An 18,704-nucleotide genomic window follows, 5' to 3' on the forward strand; every position below is an offset into this window, starting at 1 on the left:
CACTACTTCCTAGCTGTATCTTTGGGCAAGTCCCTAAACATCTCTGTGCCTCAGTTTCCTCATCTGTAAAATAGGGATAATAACAGCTGCTACTTCATAGGGTTGTAGTGAGGACTAAATGAGTTTTTGGCACAGCACCTCTTTTCCTAAAAAGGTTCCTGTGTCCCCCACCTCAAATGTACCACTGCCACCCACTGAAACACCCAAGCAAGAACCTTGGGCATTGTTCTTAATCCTCTCCTACATCCATTTGGTCACCATATTTGGATTTGTCTCCTTTCTAAGCTGATGTTCTTCCACATTCTTCCATCACCTCTCATCTGCACCTGCTTCTTCTCTGGAGGCTTGTCTACTACCTCTCTCTGTATGGCCTTGGCTTCATTGTACATTTCAACTCTATGGGCAGCCCTGTCCTCAAAGGAATCCTGTGGTAAATGGAGAGGCCCTACATTCACCATGCTGGGTAGGTCACTTCCCCTCTCTGGAACTCAGTTTCCCCAATCAGTAAGGAAGGTTTAGGACCGCCCAGCTGGAGTGGCTTAGTGGTTAAGCATCAGCCCATGCACCAGGAGGTCACTTGTTTCAATTCCCAGTCAGGGCACATGCCCAGGTTGTGGGTCAAATCCCCAGTGGGGAGGCATGCAGGAGGTGGCCCATCAGTCTCTCATTGGTGTTTCTATCTCCCTCTCCCTTCCTCTCTCTCTCAAATCAATAAAGGAAAAATTTTAAAAGATGTGATGTAAATAAAAAAGGTTTAGGACCAAATGATCTCTTAAGGTCCTTTCAGCAAAAATAATCTAAGATTCTTCCACTGCACTCAGCTCCCCCAGGGCAGAAACCTTGCCTGATTCATCTTTGATCCCTATCTCATGGTATTTGTACTGTACATTTTAGGGGTTTGGTAAGTGCTTGTTGAATGAATGAATGAACACATATCACTCCGCTGCTCAAAGTCATTTATTGGCATCTCTTTGCTAACAAGACAAGGGCCTTCCTAGAAATCATTCAAAGCCTGTAGAACCTCTACATCCAGCTTACCTCTGGGTTTAATATCCTCTGACCCTGAGAACTCCCACCTCCAGCACCAGAGAACTAGGGAGCATTTGAAGAGTCATCCATTTCACAAACATTCACTGAGCACCTATTAAGTGCCAGGCCCAGTGTTGGTGCTGGGAACACAATAGTGAACAAAACCAATGGGATCCCTGCCCTCCAGGGGCTGATGTTCTAGGAGACAGAGACAGAAAAATGTAAAACACCAATAACCAAAAAAAAAAAAAGCCACAGGGTGCAATCCATTTTATGAAGGGGGGACACAGTGTTGGGGGAGGACTCTTGTGGGAGCAGGAGGAGGCCCCCTAATCCAACCCTGGAAGTCACCTCTAAACCCAAATCCAAAGAAATTGTGGGAAGTGGAGATAGGGAGGGAGAAGGCACATGGGAAGGCCAGAGACATTCACTCCCTCCTAGGGGAGTGAAAATCCTTCCCACATCTCAACCAGCAGAGGGTTCCCCAATTTTCCCTTGCACAGCCCCAGAGATTGGGAATTAATTTCTGGGTAAATTAGCCCATTCTGTGAATGCCTGGGTCTCACTCTGCTCCTGAGCCTACCCCACTCAACCTTTTTCATTCAACAAGTACTTATTGAAAGCCCACTTTGCACCTGCCAGGTACTTTACATGCATTACCTGATTGATTCCTTACAGGGACTATTATCCCCATTTTCCAAATTAAAAAAAACAAACACTTTTTTTCCCCTTTAGTGATCTTAGAGAGAAAGGGAGAGTGGGAGAGAGATAGAAACATCAATTGGCCCTCTCCTGCATGCCCCTCACTGGGGATTTGGCCCACAACCTGGGTATATGCCCTGACTGGGAATCGAACCGGTGACCTCTTGGTCGATGCTCAGCCACTGAGCCACACTGGGCGGGCTCCAAATTTTTTTAAAAATTGATTTTAGAGAGAGGGAGAGAGAGACAAACATGTATTTGTTGTTCTACTTATTTATGCATTCATTGGTTGATTCTTGTATGCCCTGACCAAGGATCAAACCTGCAACCCTGGCATATCAGGACTCGCTCTAACCAACTGAGCTATGCAGTGAGGGCAATCCCCATTTTTCAAATGAGAAAACTGAGAACTGAGGCTCAGGACCAATGACTTGTTTATGGGACCCTCCCTCCCCCCAAATGTCAGGCCTCATCCCAGGCTGCTGTGCCTTCGGGATCCTTGCCTCTACTCACTGAACCTGTCTCTGGTTGGGCCCAGCTCACCCAAGTGCCTTCCTCTGGGACCCACGCAGAGCAGGGGCTTGGGCCCCATCCCCTGTCCCCTCCAGTAGGCCAGCCAGCCCGGGCGTTGGCCTCTATCCCCTCAGAAGCTGCTAGAGAGACAATGGCAGGGTCGGCGGGGGAAGCGAGGGCGCGGGTGCCCCCCTGCCCGCTGCCCTTTGTCTTCCCGCCGGCTCCCTTCGTGCGCCCCGGGAGGCTGGGAGGCGCCTCTCGCAGGCTTCCTCCTCCCATTCTTGTGCTAATTGGGTGTCAAGCTGAGATCAGTGAGAAAGAAATCCTCCCCGGCTCGGGTTAAACTGCCGCCAAAGACCAGGGCTGAGCCCAGAATATCATTAGGCCGGGAGGAAGCAAGGGCCTCCTCCTTGGGGGGAGGGGCCAGCCGCTCATTCAGGCTCCTTTGAAAGTCACTCGGTGGGCCCCCTCCCTTGCCGCGGCTTCAATAGGCCCCTCGGAGGTATTTAACCTTCTTCCCAGGAATTGAAAGTGATAGGCCAAGCAATGGCCTGGGCGGCCACTTGCCTGTCCCGAGGGCGGTAGGACCTCCGGGGACGCTGGAGGCAGGCCTCTTCCAGCCTCCCCGGCGCAGGTTGCAGATGGGAACATTGAGGCTCCTGGAAGGGGGCCTGCATCCCAGCGCCGCCGTTCACAGGCTCTGTAGTCTGTGGAGAGACTCTGCCTCTCTGAGCCTCATATTTCTCATCTGTGGATTGGAGATCAAAATAACAGCTGTTTTGTGTTATGGATTTAATGAAATAATGCACATGAATTGCTTTGCACAGCGCCTGGCACATAGGAAGTGCCCCCCGCGTTGTGGCTATTAGCAAGCCTAAGGAAGCATTTTGACTCCACACTAGGATCTCTAGTGTGGCTTCCAGTATCTGGAGGTGCGCAATTACAAGTCCCACTCACTTTTCAGGTCTTGCCTCAACTGTCCCCCACAGCCTCACTGCACTTCTATAATCTGCTCTTCTATAGGCTTGCTCTTCACTTCCAGGTCTTTACCTGTTGTTGCTCCTGTCTGGAACACACTTCCCCTCTGATTCTTGGAGCTCTTCCTTGAAAAGTCTCTCTGACCTGGACCCCCCCCCCCCCAAACACACACACACCCTGCCACCAGAGCACCAGGTTAAGTCAGTTAAACACACACTCTTTACTTTTTTTTTCATCCTCACCCAAGGACATTTTTGCATTCATCTTCAGATAGAGCAAGAGGGAGAGAGGGAGGAAGAGAGAGAGAAACATCAATGTGAGAGAGATACATTGACTGGCTGCCACCCACATGACCCCAACCGGGCCGGGACAAACTGTAACCCAGGTACGTGTCCTTAGCGGGAACCGAACCCCAGTCTCTCTGGACCGCGGGCTGAAGCTCTAATCACTGAGTCAAAGCAGCCAGGGCTACCCTTTACTTTTTTACTGCTCACGTCCTCTGCCCTGCCCCCAGACAGTAGATCTAGGGCCTGGGTCTCTATTTGGGCTCCCTTACCCCGACACCATCCCCTGCACAAATGCCTTTAGAATCTGCTCCATAGATGAAATTACCTGATGCTCTGTAAACCATGAAGCACTATCTGAACGGCAGGAAATTCCCAATAGACAGCAGCTCTCATTCATTAACGTCACAAGCACCTAGTGCCTGCATAGAGACGACTCACAGTCATGGTTTGCACAAGGCTGCAAGGCCCAGGGGCCCACCAGTCCCCACCCCTTCATGGAAGTGGGAAACTTAGGCCTAGTCTGGGGCCTTAACACCTACCTGGATATATCTTCCTTTTTTTTTTTAATCCTCACCGAGGACATTTCTCCATATTTTGTTCAGATAGAGTGGGAGGGAGAGACAGAGAGAGAAACATCGACGTGAAAGGGACACATCGAGTGGTTGCCATCCGCACAACCCAACCAGGGCCGGGGACAAACTGCAACGGAGGTGCATGCCTTTAGTGGGAACTGAACCTGGGTCCCTCTGGACTGCAGGCTGACGCTCTAACTGCTGAGCCACACCGGCCAGAGCTATATCTTCCTTTTTAACTTCTACATACTGAGCAGAGAGCACCAGACCCCATGCTAAAAGATTTCCATGCATGATCTATTACATGTTCACAAAGATTGTAATGTAGATTCCTGCAGGAGAGGAAACTGAGGCTGAGCCTAATGGACTTGAATGTAGGCCTGACTCCTGAGCTGGAGCTTCTACCCCTCCACACTGCCTTTGGTGGCTGTGTTTAACCTGGAGGTTTGGGCTCCTTCCCTATGGAGAGCACACACTGCTGAGGGTGAGATACAAGGCCCTATCGTCCATACACTGAAAGGTCTCAGGTTCGATTCCTGGTCATACCCAGGTTGCTGGTTCCATCCCCGGTCGGGTGCGAACAAGAGCAACCAATGATGTTTCTCTCTCTCTCAAATCAATTTTTAAAAAAACCAAAAAACATATGTACCTGCCTAGAGGGGAGGGGACTTAGCCCCTCCTCCCTGCTTGCCTAGGCTGAGTTCTAAAGTCCAAGCTGGATTCTGCAAGCTTTGCACGCCCTCTGCCGGTTATATTCGAGCACTGCAGCCATGCCTGCTGCCCACCCTTAGCATCTTTCCAAGGTGCCAACTGCCACTCTCTCACCCCATATGCCCCCCACAGAAGCACCAGACTTCTCTTTCAAAGATCACTTCTCCAGGAGGCAACCCATATTTCTTATCCTGACCACCCTCCACTTGAACTGTCAGCTGCTGGCCTAGGGTGTGGCCCACAATGTGCTCCACAGGCATGTGTGGAATGGGAGCTCTTCTGCTTTTCCTGTTGTCTTCTGCACCGATGGGTGGAGCAGTGGGAAGGGCCCGAGCTGGAGTTTGCATTCCAGCCCCCACTACTTGCCTGTGTCCTCAGCCAAGTGACACAGTGGTGAGGGTCAGTGAAGATAAAAACTAGGGTCAGTGTCTAATGCCCTGGGCTGGGTCAGACGCCTTTCAGGCCATGCATTTCCAGCTTGGGTGTGACTCTAGTGATGGGACCAAGGGCACAGCTGGCTCTCCACCTGCATTGCTGACTCCACAGCCCTGGTAAGACTGCTCCAGGGAGCTTCTGGACACTGCCAGAACCGGCCAGGCAACCCTGCTCTGCCTGGGCACAGCCTCCAAACCCCTGGGGAAATGCACCCCAGGCAAAGGGAACAGCCTGAACAAGGTCTGGAGGTGGGATCCTGCTCTGGGTTAGGGTTTTCTCTCTCCAACACTCTGAGCAGCCCTTTCCTCATATTGGCTACCTTCAGCTCTCTGAATCTCCGATTATTCCCATTTCATTGATAATACTGAGTCACTTGCCTAAGATTCAGGTGGGAACTGAAATGTGGGGCTGTGGCCTCTTACCTGCCCTAAGTTCAAGTGAGTGAATGGGCCAGAGGGGAAGGTGGGGCCCTAGCAGGCTGGGGCGAGCTTAGGTGGCATGCGCACAGGCTGGGGGGAGTCAAGGCAGAGTTTATTGGCCTCTGAGTGCCCCCGATCCCTCCTCTTAAAGCCAGGTCAGGACTGAGATGGAGGTGACATGGACAGACCCACAAAGACAGAAAGGCCCTGCCTGAGGGACAGCCAGGCAGCCACCTAGGGAGAGGATCAGAGAGGGAGGATGCTCAGTCCAGGCAGCCTGCTGCAGGTCGAGGTCCTTCTCCCATCCTACTGGAGGCACAGGTAGAGCTGAGTCACACTGGAGCAGCTCCAGGGCCAGGATCCTCTTCAACCAGCTGATTGACGGCCACTTCTATACCTGCCCATTCTGCTGGCTTCCTGAGTCTGGGGGCCTCTGCCCCAGTCCCATTTACAAACTCCCTGGCTCTCTGAGCAGTGCTTGGCAACCCTCACCACCCCTGACCTAAGACATCATCCTGAGGGACCCAGTCAGTCTTAGCCTGGGGCCCTGCCTGGCCTCGAAGACATAAGTGGACGACATGAGGCTTTCACAGAAAGCTGCTAGGGCAGGGGGCGGTGGCAGTGAGTCACTTGGCAGTTTGAACGGGGTGGGGGTCAGCACCTCACAATTGAGGTGCCAAGCCCTGCTTGCTTTGGTCTGGCATTGCCCAGGACCCCTCTGGGGTGGGAGCTGGGGCTCTGGATCCAGCAACCTCTGGCCCTGAGAGGGACTCGGGGCAAATCACAGCTTCTCCTCGCCGGCCTGGATTCGGGTGTAGGCCTCTTGGTCCAGCGGGACATATCGGCCCTTCCGGGCATCGAGATAGAACAGCAAGTCTTTCACAACTGTAGGGTCAAAGCCCTCCTTGCGCAGCTCTGTCTTCTGGAACTTGAATGTCCCTGAGGGAGCAGAAGACGGGAAGAGTCAGGGTGCAGGGCAGGTGCTGAGCTGTGGGGAACCCACCCACAAGAGCTGAAGATGGATAGAGGAGGGCCACAGAGACATAGGAAAGGGCACATGTGGAAGGCAGATCCCTTTACAGTTTTCAAAGAAGGCTCCATCCATTTCATTATGTACTGCTTGTCAGAGCAGTGCTGGCCAAGGGGTGGAGGGACTGCATTAGCCACCCCCTTTTGACAAATGGTGAAACTGAGACCTGAAGAGGGAAACTATTTGTCCAAGACCACACACTGAGTGACAGCAGAGGGAGGTACAGACGTGGGTCTTCTGTGATGGCTCCTTTTGTCTGAGCGCTTCCCAGGTACAGGTGTAACAAATGGCATTTAATCTGCTCATCAACCCTAGGAGTTCATCCATACTCTATGGAGTCTAAGATGCACATGTTTTCAGATTTTAACATCTCTAAGATAGTGTAAGCAGCAGTGGTTTTTTTCTTAATGCTATCGAGGCAGGGATGACATGATGACCACGTGGGAGGCAGCCATCAGATGAGGCTGGAGGCTGAAGAGTGGGAAGAGCCAGGGCAGGGCCTCCCAAGACTGAGGAGAGCAGAGTGGGGGGTCTGAGCACGGGCTTCCTGCCCACCAGATAACATCAGTGGACCAACAGACCAAAGAATGGCACCACCTTGCCGTGCAATGGTAGACCCACCACGCATGTCTCCCCTGGATGACAACCACTCACTCATTTCCCCACCTGCTGCCTGCAGCCCTCTCCCACTCTTCACACAGCAGCCAGAGGGCTGTGTAGAACATGAATCTGACCAGGTTACTACCCTGCTCAAACACTTCTGGGGCTCCCTACTGCCCCTACCCCAGCCCACAAGGCTCTGGGCTTCTGGACCCTGCTAGCCTCTCTCCCACCTCATGCTACTGCCCACCCCTTTCCCTGGCTCCAACTTTGGGGGCCTCCTTTCACCACTCTAGTGTCCAAGGGCCTTCCTGTCGTGGACTTCACACTTGCTGCTCCCACAGCCCAGAATGCCTCCCACACTCACGCAGTCCTCCCGACCCACTTTCATTCACTTTTCTGTCAGTTTGATCTGTAGTCCATTCTTCCTCTGGGATTCCTTGTCCCGAGGCTGCCTCCGCTATTGCTCTAGAAGCTCCAAGACAGCACAGGCCCTCTCAGAAATCGTTACCTACACTCCCAAGGCCTGGCACAGTGGCTGGCACACAGCAGGTACTCGGTATTCGTTCCATTAATGAACGGATGACCCTCCTCTCTCTGAAGGCCCGATCTGCTCACTTGTACACAGGGAGGCCAGTTTATCAACTACCTGACTAGGCTATCGGTGAAGGTCAAGTGACAGCCACCCAGGTCTCTCCAGAAGGAACCGCGACAGGGCCTGGGCCTGAAACCTGCAACCTGGAGCAGGGGAGGGGACAGACCTGTTTTGTGAAGCTCGGGCAGGAAGCGCAGGAAGATGGGACGGGCATAGAGGGGAAGCTCCTTCTGCAGGAGCTGTGCAAAGCGCTCCAGGTCACAGCTGCCGTTGGGGTTGGCCACAGCAGCCATTCCAGCTCGGCCCTCGGTTCCTGAGGGTAGTGAGTGAACAGTGAGCAGCTGGCAGTGCCCCCGGATGGCACCTCCCCACACACCTGGCCCCTCCCACCTCCCCACACAGATACCTGGCACCTGGACGCCGTACACTGCCACATCAGCCATGTCTAGCAGGCGGCTAAGGGTGCCCTCCACCTCCGTGGTGGACACGTTCTCGCCTTTCCAGCGGAACGTGTCCCCCGTGCGGTCTCGGAAATACAGGTAGCCCAGCTCATCCATCACCAGTACGTCGCCTAGGGAGGGGTTATGTGAGGTAGCACTTGGGCCAGCCTAGCTCATGGCCCAGGGGCTTGGGCCAGGCAGTCCTCGCCAGATCCCAAGGATTCTCTTGACTGGAGGGAGTGGGACTGGAGGGAGTCCTGGGGAGGTGTTCTCTGAAGGTGGGGGAGGCACCTTCCCACCTTTCTACCCTCTGATGGGGCTGTGAAGGGCTAAGGAGGGGTGCCCACCTACCAGTGAGGTAGGCCTGGTCCCCCTTCTTGAAGACATCCTTAGCGATCTTATTGTTGGCACCCTGGTTGAGGTAGCCATCGAAGCGCCGCAGGGGGTCTTGCTGGATGATGCGGCCCACCAGCTGGCCTGGCTCACCTGGGGGCAGGGAAGGGGGGCCAGATTTGCACTGGGTGGTCTCTTCCACTGGTTCCCCGGCCCCCAAGTGCACCCTGCATGTTGATCTGACTTCTGGTCACAATGCTTCCCACAGAAATGCCCACCTCCCCCACTCCCAGCCCGGGAGCCCCCCAGGGCAGGAAGCGTGTCTTGACAGGTCTGACACACGTGGGCACTCAGTGATATCTGGTCAACTGAGCCGATGGAAAGATGAACAAATAGATGAAAGGGTGGCTGGGCCCTACATGGACAGTCTGGCCAGCACGCCCTGCGTTCGTGGCCCAGCTCGGAGAGCTTCCTGTTCTGCACCACGTGATCCTCAGGGCCAGCCCGAGGCAGTGCTGCCATGGGCCCCACTGCAGCTGCAGGGCCTCGGCACAGAGCTCAAGGGCTGAGCCAGGATCCTCCTAGGAAGCCTGGACCCAGGGTCTTCAACACGAAAGAACAAATGAACTGATTGATGGATGGATGGAATAAATGACTTGTAGCCCTAAGAGCAGAACTGACTGACCCACTGGTCAGACCCACCCATCTTGTCTCCCTCCTGGGCCAACCCCTCCCCCTCTGACCCTCCATTCCAACCCTAGGGCAGACCTGGTTGGCAGGGAAGGCAGACACCATTGGGCCCCCGGATCAGCTCCATGGTGTCTTCGTTGACACGTACCAGCCGGATTGGGTACACGAAGGACAGGATGCGGCTGTTGAAGCCACAGGCTCCTACCTGTAAAGGCTAAGACTTAGGCCTGGGCTGTCCCCATGCGCCCGAAACTGGACACTGTGTGTGTATGTGGAGACACTCCAGTGTCCGCACCCTCTCGCCGGAACTGCCCTCCCCTCTGCTGCCAGTGCCTCCCACGGTCCACCCACGTCCTCAGCCTGGGTCATACCTGGCCGTCGAAGTTGCCCAAGCTGCAGTTGCACTCAGTGGCCCCATAGAACTCAGCCACCTGGGGGATGTTGAAGCGACTAGAAAATTCGGTCCATATGGACTGCCGGAGGCCGTTGCCCAGCGCCATGCGCACCCGGTGCTGCTTTTCCACGACCCGGGACGGCTGGTTCAGGAGGTAGCGGCACAGCTCACCAATGTACTGCACAATCTGGAGGCAGACTTGGCGTGAGCCTGGGTCCCTGAGGTTGCTCTCATGTCCCACCTCCCAGTCCCTCAGGCCCCTCCCACTACTAGCGGTCCCTCCCTCCCAGGGGCAATCTCTTTCCTCTCTGGGCCTGCATCTCCCCATCTGAACAATGAACAACTGGCTGCCTCAGCTGTAAGACAGAAGTCCCCGAGTGAGGGGACAGGGATGCTCATCCCCTCCACGGTCACTCACTGTGCAGTTGTACTTGATGCAATCATCCCAGAACCGGGAGGCTGAGAACTTCTTCCGGATGACCACTGTCATGCCATGGAGCAGGCACTGCCCCATTCCCACGATGTTTCCTGAAGGCAGAGTGGGCCTGGAGGTCAGCGACATGGGAGACCCTTCCCTCCAGAGCTTCCGCTTCCCCAGCCCAAAGGTCCTTTCCCTTGGTCTCTCTCTTTCCTGTCCTCTTCCTCCAACACTGATGATATCACTCCTTAGTCAGACATCTTCCATGGCTCCCCTGTGCCTATGGGATCAAGTACACATTCCCCCAGAGCCTCCAAAGCACGTGTTCACCCTGGCCGGTTTGGCTCAGCGGTTAGAGCGTCGGCCTGCGGTCCGGAGAGAACTGGGCTCGGTTCCCGCTAAGGGCGCATACCTCGGTTGCAGTTTGTCCCTGGCCCGGTGGCAACCACTCGATGTGTCCCTTTCATGTCGATGTGTCTCTCTCTCTCCCTCCCACTCTATCTGAACAAAATATCAAAAAATATCCCCAGGTGAGGATTAAAAAACAAAAAACAAAGCTGGCACCGAGTTCCTGCTTCTATAACCGTAATGCTGCCATTCAACAGGGGGAACCAAGGTAGCCTGCCTGGCTTCTGCACCTCTCATCTGCCTGCCTCGGGTGTACCTCTTCCAGGGAGACTTCCTGGCCATCACGAGCTGAGCTCCTGTTCCCTGGCCCCCCCACACTCACCATGCCATTTCTTGCATCATGTAAAGTGGGTTCCCATCATTCATCCTGCCCCAAAGAGACACCCAACTCTAAGCACCCTGCGGACAGGAACTAGATTTATTCCATCTCTGTCTTCCCTTAAGCTCTTAAGACCAAGCAACAAGGCCATGCACATCTGTGGAAATGAGCTGAACAGTCAGAGCAGCCCAGATGCCCTGCAGAACACGGCCATGCATGCCATCAGGCGTGTGTGTCCACCCTTTCAGAGCTCCAGTCAATGGGTACATCTGGATTCAAACTCTTGATTTGACTCCAAAGCTCATGTGTTTCAACTCAAACGTGCTGCTGCCAAGAGTGGTGGGGTTCCTGAGGCCCTAGGCGTTTTGGAGATGGAGGGGTGGGCCCAGGTTACCTGCAGAGTGGTAGAGTGGGAGGCAGTCGTAGACAATGTCATCAGGCCGCATGCGAAATCCATAGTACACCAGGGCAGCCATGCGATAATACCTGGGAGGGCAGAGGGCAGGGAGCTCAGTGGGCCCCTGGAAAGGCAGGAAGGGAGGCTCCTCGGCCCTGTCACCCGCAGCTCCCCCCAGGCACCTGCCCCTTACCTGCTGTGCACCACGATGGCAGCTTTGGGCAGCCCTGTGGTGCCCGATGTGTAGATGTAGAAGAGCTTATCTGAAGAAAACAGACACGTAAGCAGCTGTGGGAGGGGGCAGCACAGGGATGAGCACGGAGTCAGACGGGACATCTGTATGCGTGCATCATTCAATGCCTACTCCCTTCGCACCTCCTCCAAAGACCTACTCTGATGACCCCAGACACCACTCTCAGCTCTAATGCCTGCATCTGTTCCGTCAACAAACTTTCTGGGCCGTCACTCTGCCAGGCCCAGAGAGACATCGGTGACTAAGATGGATACAGGCTCTGCCCTGGTGGAGGCTGCAGCCAAGTGGGACAGGCAGATGAAGACAGGCATTCCAATACCAAGCACAAAGTGTCAGGAAGCACAGGGCCTGTCAGGGAGGGGAGGTGGCAACAGGGAGGGCTTCCTAAAGGAGGTGATGCCTACCCCGAATCTTAGAGCACGGAGAGGCATTAGCTGCAGGAAGCAGGGTGCTGACCAGTTCTTTTTCCCACCCTTAGCCCAGTCCAGGAACTGTTGCATTACGGTTTCTGCAGGAGGCTCAGCCCTACCAGGCTGGAGGTTCCAGGAGGTCCAGAACACCATGGGATGACTGCATGTTGCATACCAACCATCTCCTGCTCTTCTGCTCTCTGGATGCCTGCTGTATGCCAGCCCTAGGCTGCACAGCGTGAGGGCAACAGGCTGAACCAGCCTGAGTCCCTGCCCTCAAGTGACTTACAAAAGCACCAGCAGATATGATCTGCATATGACAGAGGTTAAATGACTATAATGAGGACAATGAGCAGTTACTGAACCCTTCCTGTCACACCCTAGCTTCCCACTGCATCTTTTTCAATCCTCAAAGTCACTCCATAAAATAGGTTCTGTTACCACCCCCAATTCTCTGGCTGTAGAAACCCAAGGCTCAGAGGCAGCTCAGGTGTTCAGGGTCACACAAGGGAAGCAATGGAGCCAAGATATGAACTCAGTCCAAGGTCTGAGCCACCAGGAGATCCAGCAAGCTCTGGGCTCCACAAGGCAGTGTGGAGGAAGAGAGGCAAGAGAGCCTGCGGGGCTGCCTGGAGGAGGGGAGAAGGCAGGTAGCTCAGTGCAGAGAGAGGATCAAAGCCCAAGAGGGGCCTGCACTGAGCAGGTGCTGGATGACTATTAAAGGGTCTTGCCCCTAGCCCAACCCCAAACAAAATTCAGAAACAGCGGTTCCTGGGCTCCACATGAACCTGAACATGTTAGGCATCCATGAAGGCTTGTTCAACAAGTCAAAATTGGATTATGTGAGCTCCTGTGTATTCGTCATCATGCCTAACACTTTCATACACATCAGCTCATTTAACCTGCACAGTAACCCAGGGTTATTGTCCCCATTTTCACAGAGGGAAAAGGGAGGTGACATGACTCACTCCAGGTCACACAGCAAGTATGCAGAAGAACCCAGGCTTCTGGCCCTGATGCCCTGGCCATCTTAGAGCCCCTCCATGGGGGTGAGGGGGCTCACCTGTGAAGCCCTTGTCAGGGGGACTGGGCAGGTGCTTGGGGGCATCTTCCAACAAGGGGTCCAGGTGCTCCGTGCCGGTGGGCATTAAGCTGGGCTCCCACGAACCAGAGCAGAAGAGGCTGATGGAATGGTCCAGGCTGGCATGGATCTCAGAGACAGCTGCGGGGCAGACAGGGCAGATCAGTGAGCAGGCCAGAAAACCCTGTGTTCCTAGGACCTCTGCTCCTGTCAGGGCTGGGCATGTTGGCAGGGGAGGCTGGCTGGGTAGGGGGAGAGAGAAGCACCCAGGACCTCATTAGAAGGAAGATGCTGATAGCAGCAACAGCTTCCATTAGCTGCTGGCTAACTACACAGTGAGCTCTTTACATGCCTTCTCCTGCTCACACACCCTAAGATGTAGGTACCAATATCAGCCCACTCTATAGATGAGAAAATTGAGGCTCTGAGAATGAGAGGGACTTGCTCACAACCAGAAAGTGCTGAAGTTGGGAATTGAAGCCAGTGCTATCTCACACCAAGGTTTATGCTCTTATCCACTGTTCTAGGCTAGTCCTTGGGGGTCTGGTAAGAAGGGAGGAGTGGGGCTCAGAGGCCAGCAGCCCTCCAGCCTTTTCAGACAGTGAGAACTTCCTCCCAGGCTCCCTTGGGCATTACAGTCATCGAGATGCTCACCCGCCCTAGGCACAGGCCAGTCCTGGTCACCTGTCCCCATTTCCTCTGGCCTCCTCTTTTTGTGCAAACATCTCCACTCTCCCTGCTGAGTCCTTCCTCCTCCCCTTTCAACATCTCAGTAACCTTTCCTGTCCATTATTCCAAAACCTCAACAGTGTGGGCAGAAAGAACAGGGGACACTGTGGCCAAGCCCAGGTCAAATCTGGTTCCACGGCTTAACAATCATATGACCTTGGGTGAGTTCCTCACACCACTATGAACCTCAGTCTCCTCGTCTATAGAGCTGATGACAGTCCCTTCCTCAGCAGGCTTTGTGAAGATGAGAACTGCTCTTGTAAAGCACCACGCTCAGTGCCCAACATGGGAGCACACAGAACAGAAGCTCTACAGGACAGCAGAGAGGGGTTCTTGTTCCCATTTTACAGATGAGGAGATCAGTCAGGTCTATTTAGTCACATGAATGGTTGCCATTAAATCTGAGGGCTCATCTAGCATCAGCCACTTTGTCAGTGCTTTAGGTGAAGTATCAGAAGTATCATCTTGAGCCCTGGCCGGTTTGGCTCAGCGGTTAGAGCATTGGCCTGCAGACCAGAGAGTCTTGGGTTTGGTTCCTGCTAAGGACATGTGCCTCAGTTGCAGTTTGTCCCCAGCCCCGGATGGGGTTGTGTAGGTGGCAACCAGTCTATGTGTCTCTCTCACATTGATGTTTCTCTCCCTCTCTCCCTCCCGCTCTATCTGAAGATAAATGCAAACATGTCCTTGGGTGAGGATAAATTAAAAAAAAAAAGAAGTATCATCTTAAAAACGGTATGAGGTAGGTACTACAGTAAAGAAACTGAGGGACAGAGAGAATTCCAGTCTCACTCAGGGTCACTAGCTGACCAGTGGCAGAGCCCAGGACCTCTGACTGGGGCTCATGCTCTTAACCTCTGAGCTACATAGCCTCCCCAAGGGCTGGCAGGGGGTTCCATGTGCAAGGTCCCATGGGACTCCCTGCCTGTCCTCTGCCCCTTTGGGACTCACCTGGAGCCATCTCACTGCCAAAGATGAGGGCCCGGGCCCGGGAAGTGGTCAGGCAGTGGCGCAGGGCATCCCGCCGGAGGTTGGTGTTGATCAGGGCCGCCTCCACACCCAGCTTGGCCATGCCCAGCCATAGGCCTACGAACTCATTGCGGTTCTCCATGAAGATGGCAGCTACATCGCCAGAGGCCAGGCCCCGGGCCTGCAGGAAGTTGGCCACACTGCTCGAGTAGTCGTCCAGCTGGCGGAAAGTCCAGTGGGTGTCTGTGCCCTCAAAGATCAGGGCCGTCTTGTTGGGGTGGCGCTGTACCATCGAGGCAAAAAAAATGGGCACCGTCCACCGCTGCCGCTGGTACCGCCGGACCTTCGCCTTCACCTTCAGGAGCACCATGCCGCCACTATGTGGGAGCCAGCAAGGGAGCTGTGACTGCTGGGGTTGGCAGTGTCGGTCCTGAGCCCCTGGCCCAGGGTGCTGCCCCACGGGCCTGAGGCTCGTGAGCCCAAATCACATGCAACAGCCCCCTCGTCAAGCACCAGCTCCCTGATGTCACACCGGGACCAGGACGATTACTCCCTCTCCTGTACAGAGGGGGAAACTGAGGCTCTGCCAGCAGATGGCTTGTCCTGGCTTCACAGGTAGAATGTGGTCAAACTGAGATATGAAGCCCGGTCCTCTCTGGCTCCAGAGTTCAACCACTACCATCGTCCATGTCTACTCTGAGTCTGCTGCTCTGCCAGAGCCTTCTGGGACTCCAGGGCCCATCAAGGTCTCTTTCGGGGCCTCCCACAATGCCATCTCATACCCCTACCATGTTGCTACAATAAATAAAGGATGTCTATGATCAGTCCAGTCTTCCTCTCTGAGCCCAGCAAGGGGAGAGCTCTGTCATTTTCACCACCTTGTCCTCCAGGCCCTGCTCAGTGCCAGGAACAGAGATGTTCAGCAAGTGTTTGTGGAATCGCTGGCCACACCCCACTTTTCTGCCCTGCCCCTGCTGACTCCTGAACTCTCCAGCTTCCCAGCCTCTTTGCCTTTGCTGATGCTATGCCCTTTGGCTGGAACCCCTGATCCCGCCACCTGGAGGTATCTTTCAAGAACAACTACTTTTCCTCCAGGAGGCCTTCTCTGATTGCCCAAGGCCCTGGCCTAAAGCCATCGCTCCTGTCTGTGCTCCCACAGCTCTCTGCTGCTACCACCCTTGCTGCAGTGGGTACTTCCCTTTTGCAACAAACTCAGATAGACTGACAAGTACTGAGCTGCCTGTTCTGGGTGTGGGTCACTGTGCTGGGCACTGGGACACTACTGTGAGCAAGACTGCCAGGGTCTCTGCCCACATGGTACTGCCAGTTTAGGAATTTACTGCATCCCCTAGTGATCTCCCCGTCCAGTCCAAGCTTGGCCTGGGACTGGGTCTCCTTGTTCCTCTCTGGGCCCCTGAGCCTGGCACCTGGCACCTGGCACCTGGCACAGAGGTGACAGCAGGTGTTTCTGGTACAGGATATCCCAGTTGAGCACACCTGACATTCTCTGGGGAGCAGGTTCTCCCAGACATCTGATTCCGGGTCCTGCTCTTGAAGTGCCCTCTCGAGCTCATGCCAACCCAAGGATAGGACCTTTCCCATAGAGTTCTTGTCACCCTCTCACAAGCTACAGCATGTCCTTGGGACCCCTTTCAGATGTCTCCTTGACACATCTGGTGTTCCATGTTATGTCCCAGGCCCCCAGTCTGCCCCAGGCTAAGGAGCACCAAGTTAGGGAGATTTCCCAGGAGACTGTGACCTTGGAGATGGAGGTCTAGGTACTAGTGCCAGGGGAAGGGTATGAAGAGGCTGCTGCTTTGGGGCCCAGGTACCCTGTGCTGGTAGAAACCACAGGTCTGGTCTGGGGAAATGTTGGGGACTAAAAGCCCAGAGAGGTGTGAGAGACTCCAGGAAGGGCTAGACCAGGTACTCACAAGACATCGCGCCTGATGGTCTTGATGAAGATCCGGACAAAGCGCCAGCCACCGGACCCCAGGTAGAGGAGCAGCACGGAAAACCCTACCTGAGTCCAGGGCAGTTTCAGCACCAGCTTGGAGAATAGCAACACTCCCATGAGAGATGCCCCGAGCAGCATTGTGACCTGTGAGCACACAGTAGTCATTGGAATCAAATGTCTAGGCTCCCCACTTCCTGGCCCAGTCTGCCAGGCCACTCTGATCTCAAGGGGTCAACCTTAGTGAGGCTTAGCAATACTGAGTGAGGTGGCTGATGCTAGGTTCCTTCTCCAGGACTGTCTGGAAGGAGCATGTTAAAGGCACGAGAGTTGAGGTGAGGAGTTCCAGAAATGACAGGCAGGAGGCTAAGTTCTAGCACCCTTGTCCCATATCTGACCATGATTCTCCGAGTGACCTTGGCCAAGTCTCTTTCCTACGTTATGACTTAGTCTCCCTCTCTGTGCAATGGGTGTAGTGAGACTTGCTCTCAGAAACCCTTCCAGCCAAAATAGGACAGTTCACTCTCCTGATATCCAGGGTCCCTAACCAAAATGGCTTGGAGAAGGGTACTAACTTAAGCACCTCTGCCTTAACTTCATACCCAAAGACCTAGGGAGCTTCTGTGGATGACCAGGCCAAGCCACAATACCCAAAGGGGCAGCTTCTGGGAAGGGGCCCTGCTCAGAGGCTCTGGCAGCGCCACGCCTCTGCTGGCCCATAGAGGGCGACAGAGCAAAAGGGGTAGAGTCCGGAGATGCCTGAGAGGTGACCGCCCAAATGGGGAAAGATGATTGAGAGGAAGAGGGCCTTGAAGGAACCCCAATAAGCACACTCATTAAGCCACTCAAATAAATATTTGGGGATTGGGCTCAGGGGGATAGAAAAAGCTGGCTGGGTTGAGATTAGGACACGGGTTCTATTCCTTGGGATTTGCTCAAGAGGGCGGCAGATGGGTCTGAATCTTTCTTCAGGTCCTCCTATTCCTGGGGAGGGGGTGAAGGTCACGGCTGTAATGTAGCATGAAAGTTCCAAGCCAGGATGAGGATATGGTCTGGACCACAGGGAGCCCTTAGAGACCATCTCCCCCTCCTTCACGCGAAAAGGAAAAGCTGGGAGGAGTACTGAACCAGCGACCCCAACTCCAAAGCCAGGATCTCCAAGGTCCTCAGATCTCTGGCCTTCCAGAGCCCGCCAGAACAGAGGGTGGGAGCCCGGCCGCAGGGCTGGGGGTTGGAATGTGGACAGAAGGGGATGCCTAGTTCCTAAGGGCACCTGTCCCAGGTCACTGGGGACAGCCCTGGCCCCGAAAGAGCCAGGGTAGCAAAGCACCCGGCAAAGAGAGTAGCAGGGCGAGCCGCCCACCCAGGCCAGCACCATCACCTCCCCAAGACGGAGCCCGGCACATTTCCCCGCCCGGGGACCCACTCGCCTGGCCTATGCTCACCCGGCGTCGGCCCCGCCGCGCGGCGCCCCGTCCAGATGCGGCCCGGCTGCGGCAGAGGAGTGGGGAGCGCAGGGGGCATCAGCCGCCCCTGGGCGCGCAGAGCCGGGTCTCAGCAGCCCTTCGCCGGTTCTGCTCCCTGCATGACCCGGCCAGTGCTGCCCGCCGCTCGGCACTGCCCGCCCGCGGCGCTCCTCCCCCGTCCACCTCCAGCAGCCCAAACCGGCTGCGCCGGCCGGCTAGCCGCCTTCCGCGCCCTCCCCACGGCAGGCGAGCCGCAGAACCGGAGGGGCTGCGCAGCCCCAGCGCGCCTGACGCCGCCGGGCCCAGCCCGCCCTGTGCCGACGGCCTCCGCCGGCGCCTCACGTGGCACTCTGGGAGTTGTAGTCCGCGCAGCAGAGACCCTCCCCTCCCCAGAACCTGTAAGGACTGACCGGCTCTGCCTGGGACCCGAGGTGTGGGAGAGCACCCCAACCCCAATGATGGCGGAGAACCCGGAGTCCGCGTTTAGACCCGGGGAGCATTCGGCAAAGGCCCAGCGCCGCACCTGTTAGAGAGCTAAAAGGGTGGTTTCGGACAGAGGTTAGCAAGGATAAACT

The 18,704-nt window shown here is 55.2% G+C and overlaps 1 protein-coding gene across 2 annotated transcripts; it reads right to left on the reverse strand.

The window, feature by feature from the left end:
• Nucleotides 1–5,612: 5,612 nt before the first annotated feature.
• On the reverse strand, nucleotides 5,613–18,385 carry SLC27A4 (solute carrier family 27 member 4). 2 transcript variants are annotated; one of them, XM_036261925.1, is made up of 13 exons: nucleotides 18,109–18,385; nucleotides 16,644–16,810; nucleotides 14,692–15,086; nucleotides 12,997–13,155; nucleotides 11,464–11,533; nucleotides 11,268–11,359; nucleotides 10,147–10,256; nucleotides 9,706–9,915; nucleotides 9,413–9,539; nucleotides 8,663–8,797; nucleotides 8,278–8,442; nucleotides 8,038–8,184; nucleotides 5,613–6,585 (listed from the first exon to the last, which is right to left on the reverse strand). In XM_036261925.1, exons 2-13 carry the CDS (start codon nucleotides 16,802–16,804, stop codon nucleotides 6,428–6,430), a joined length of 1,929 nt encoding a protein of 642 aa, XP_036117818.1. In that variant the 5' UTR covers nucleotides 16,805–16,810; nucleotides 18,109–18,385; the 3' UTR covers nucleotides 5,613–6,427. The 2 variants fall into 2 exon arrangements, with proteins under 2 accessions (XP_036117818.1, XP_036117817.1); XM_036261924.1 differs by lacking the exon at nucleotides 18,109–18,385 and having other exon boundaries at nucleotides 16,644–17,113.
• Nucleotides 18,386–18,704: the final 319 nt, after the last annotated feature.

This window comes from Molossus molossus, unplaced genomic scaffold, assembly GCF_014108415.1.
Source record: "Molossus molossus isolate mMolMol1 unplaced genomic scaffold, mMolMol1.p scaffold_m16_p_14, whole genome shotgun sequence".
NCBI classification, from domain to species: Eukaryota; Metazoa; Chordata; class Mammalia; order Chiroptera; family Molossidae; genus Molossus; species Molossus molossus.